This window comes from Oryza glaberrima, chromosome 7 (assembly GCF_000147395.1).
Source record: "Oryza glaberrima chromosome 7, OglaRS2, whole genome shotgun sequence".
Taxonomy (NCBI): domain Eukaryota; kingdom Viridiplantae; phylum Streptophyta; class Magnoliopsida; order Poales; family Poaceae; genus Oryza; species Oryza glaberrima.
This window is the reverse complement of record NC_068332.1, coordinates 14,913,053-14,916,367: the sequence shown is the minus strand read 5'-3', so window position 1 is coordinate 14,916,367 and position 3,315 is coordinate 14,913,053. Positions and strand designations below refer to the sequence as shown.

General features: G+C 45.7%; 1 protein-coding gene across 1 annotated transcript; it reads right to left on the bottom strand.

The window, feature by feature from the left end:
- Positions 1-958: 958 nt before the first annotated feature.
- On the bottom strand, positions 959-3,052 carry LOC127779587 (receptor-like protein EIX2). Its single transcript, XM_052306399.1, has one exon. The coding sequence runs from the start codon at positions 2,708-2,710 to the stop codon at positions 1,532-1,534; it is 1,179 nt and encodes a 392-aa protein (XP_052162359.1). The 5' UTR covers positions 2,711-3,052; the 3' UTR covers positions 959-1,531.
- Positions 3,053-3,315: the final 263 nt, after the last annotated feature.

Sequence of the window (3,315 nt, the reverse complement as noted above, 5' to 3'; positions counted from 1 at the left end):
TCTAATCTTATATCGCAGTGCTTTGCAAACAGGGCATGCTTCTAGGTTCTCATACTCCTCACCGCGATATAGGATACAATCGTTCGGACATGCGTGAATCTTATGAACTTCCAGTCCTAACGGGCAGACTATCTTCTTAGCCTCGTACTTTGTCTCGAGCAATTTGTTTCCCCCCGGAAGAATGTTCTTGACGAGTTTCAATAAATCGCCAAATGCCTTGTCACTAACCCCATTTTTTGCCTTCCATTGCAAGAACTCCAGAGTGGTATCCAACTTTTTGTGCCCCTGCTCGCAACCTGGGTACAACGAAGTTCTGTGGTCCTCCAACATCTTGTCCAATTTGTGGGCCTCCTTTTCACTTTCGCAGTCCTCCCTGGCGTCCTGCAACATCTGACCAAGATCATCCGCAACGTCGTTACCATCAGCAGCTATTTCCTCCTCGCCCGTTTGATTTCCTTCAAATCCAACATACTGAGCAAAGTCCGGAATATTGTCGTCTTCCACTTCATCTTCTTCCATTTCAACACCTTGCTCTCCGTGGGATGTCCAACAATTATAGCTTGGCATGAACCCCGACTCAAACAAGTGGAAATGAATAGTCCTGGATGCAGAATACTCCTTCTGATTCTTACACTTATTGCATGGACAACAAATAAAACCCCTTTGCCTGTTAGCTTTGGCCACTCTCAAAAAATAGTGCACGCCGTCAATAAACTCTTTGGACCGCCGGTCAGCGTACATCCATTGCCGATCCATCTACATAAGTCAAAAAAAACCGTACACAAATAATTATTCTTACAATAATGACAGTCATACAATAATCATAAGATATCTTTATTCATACAAAAATCATAAAATATTGCACCAAATAATCCTTAAAAACTATTTGTAAAGTTTTAAACTAATTTTAATGTGTTTTACTTCTTTTAATTTTTATTTTAGTTTGTTTTCTATTATTTAAGATTAACTTTCACTAGAGTTTTCCTTCTCAACTATTTTATAAAACCTTGTTTAGCAAATGAACTAAATTTCTATATATTCTTTCTTCCCCACACACATTTTCTCTCTCATCAACTTACAACTAAATTTTGGAGAAAAAAAAGTGTGCAAAACATAGGTGCAAATGTAGTATGACAAAAAAAACAATGGAGGATGAAGTTGCAAACCTTTTAGGCACCTCCGATTTATATGTAATCACCAAAATAAATTCAATAGAAATTTTGGCATGACCTCCCCTCTTTTTTAAAGAAATTTTGAAGCTTGCTCGAGCAGCTGGAGGAGGAAGAAGACATATATATAGGGGTGGGACTTTAGTCCCGGTTGGTAGCACCAACCGGGGCTAAAGATCACCGGGATCTTTAGTCCCGGTTGGTAATATACCAACCGGGACTAAAGTTTACCAACCGGGACTAAAGATCCCGGGGGGGCTGACATGCCCTGACAGCATTCTTTAGTCCCGGTTGGTGTTATCAACCGGGACTAAAGATCAAATATGCCCGTTACCCTTTTGAACCGGGACTAAATATCATCTTTAGCCCCGGTTTTTATTGCATCCGGAACTATTGTGGAAATCGGCTGACTGACGAAAGATGGTTTCTTCACCAGTGATCTCTCGCAACTTATTCCATGAACACCTCGGTAATCTCTCCATGAATTCTGTTGCGTCCCCATCAATATAGTTGGCATATAGGCTAACAACCTGCAGATCACACAGATGCTGCAGGGTTGTCGGTATGGTCCCCATTAGGTTGTTGTGGCCAAGATCCATAACCTGAAGTGCAGACATGTTACCAAGTGCGTCCGGAATGGACCCAAACCAATGGCCTTCTGTCAGATAGAGCTCCTTGATGCCTTTGTGATCCCAAAGCCATTTCTGCTGAATCGAAGCATTGAATTTGTTGACTGAAAGATCAAGGACCTCAAGACGTGTGAGGTTGAAATGTGGGAGGGTAGAGATGGCACTCTCAAGCTTACAGCGCCTCAAGCGAAGAACTTTCAGGGAAGAGAGCGTGTTGACGGTATGGACCCAGTCCCTGACGGCACTAAGATCCACCCAACTCATGTCAAGATGCCTCAGCGATGACAGCCCTAGCAACCATGACAGGTCTGAAGAACTAGTAGGTCCAGATGAGAGATCAAGATACTGCAAATTGGACAGGTTCCCAAGCTGTGGAGGAATTCTCCCCGAAAAGCTCGGCCCCGAGAGGTTCAGATACCTCAGGTTCTTCAGGCCAGCCATGAACAGAGGTATGCTCGAGTCGTTGAAGTTGTTCCAGCTCAGATCTAGGTACCTCAGATGGTGCAGAGCAGCCAAGGAGGAGATCATCTCACCTGTATTTCGCAAGGCCAACGCGCTGTGTACCCAGCTACTGTCGATGTCAACCCGGACCTCGTAGAACAAGATCCAGTCGGTGTCGCTGTGGACGGCGTGGTCGTTGCGCAGGTCGAGCTTGACGACGTGCCCGGTCCAGCCGTCGCAGTGAACCCCGCGCCACCGGCGGCAGCAGCTGTGCCCGCTCCATGACGCGAGGCGGCCCGCGGGGTCCAGGAGGCTCGCTCTGAAGGCGGCCAGGGCGTCCCTCTCGCTCGGGACGCAGCTCGCGCCCGACGCGGCGGCTGGTGCTGGGGTGATGAGAATCAGGCAGGTGATCACCGTCGTCGTCAGAGCGCTCAGGGCTGCCATACTCGAAAGCACCGATCTCTTTAACATGGTTGCAGGCAAGCATCAGAAACGCAAATCCTGCCTTGATATATGGCCGGGTCTTTTGATATAATAATGGCCGAACTTTACCACTAGCGCTGGATGTCTCTCGCAAGTCGCGCACACACCACAGAGAAGACGGAAGGTGCGGCATACTTTCAAGCCATTTCGCTGGTAAAATCAATCAGAACTAATTGATGTGTCGATGGTGTTAGGTCTTCAGTCCTCACTTACGTACTGATCTTGGACATCTAACTGGACTTTTCGCCCGTAGTGACAGAGATATGTCAAGGGGGTGTTTAAGATCATGGGGGTAAAGTTTTAGCGTGTCACATCGGATATTATATAGGGTGTTCGGTACTAATAAAAAAACTAATTACAGAATATCTCAGTAAACCGCGAGATGAATTTATTAAGTCTAATTAACTGTCATTAGAAAATATTTAGTGTAGCACCATATTGTTAAATCATGGAGAAGTTAGTCTTGAAAGATTCGTCTCTACCGAGAGCGAATTTTCCAGGATTTGCTGGCCAGTCTTTGAATATGCTCATAAGGGTAGGATTTGCGTGCGTGCGTTTATAGGGGTGAGTGTGCATGCATTGTGAGTGTCTGC

Coding starts and splice junctions, on each gene's coding strand:
- LOC127779587 (XM_052306399.1), bottom strand. CDS start 2,710: ATGTTAAAGAGATCGGTGCTTTCGAGTATGGCAGCCCTGAGCGCTCTG.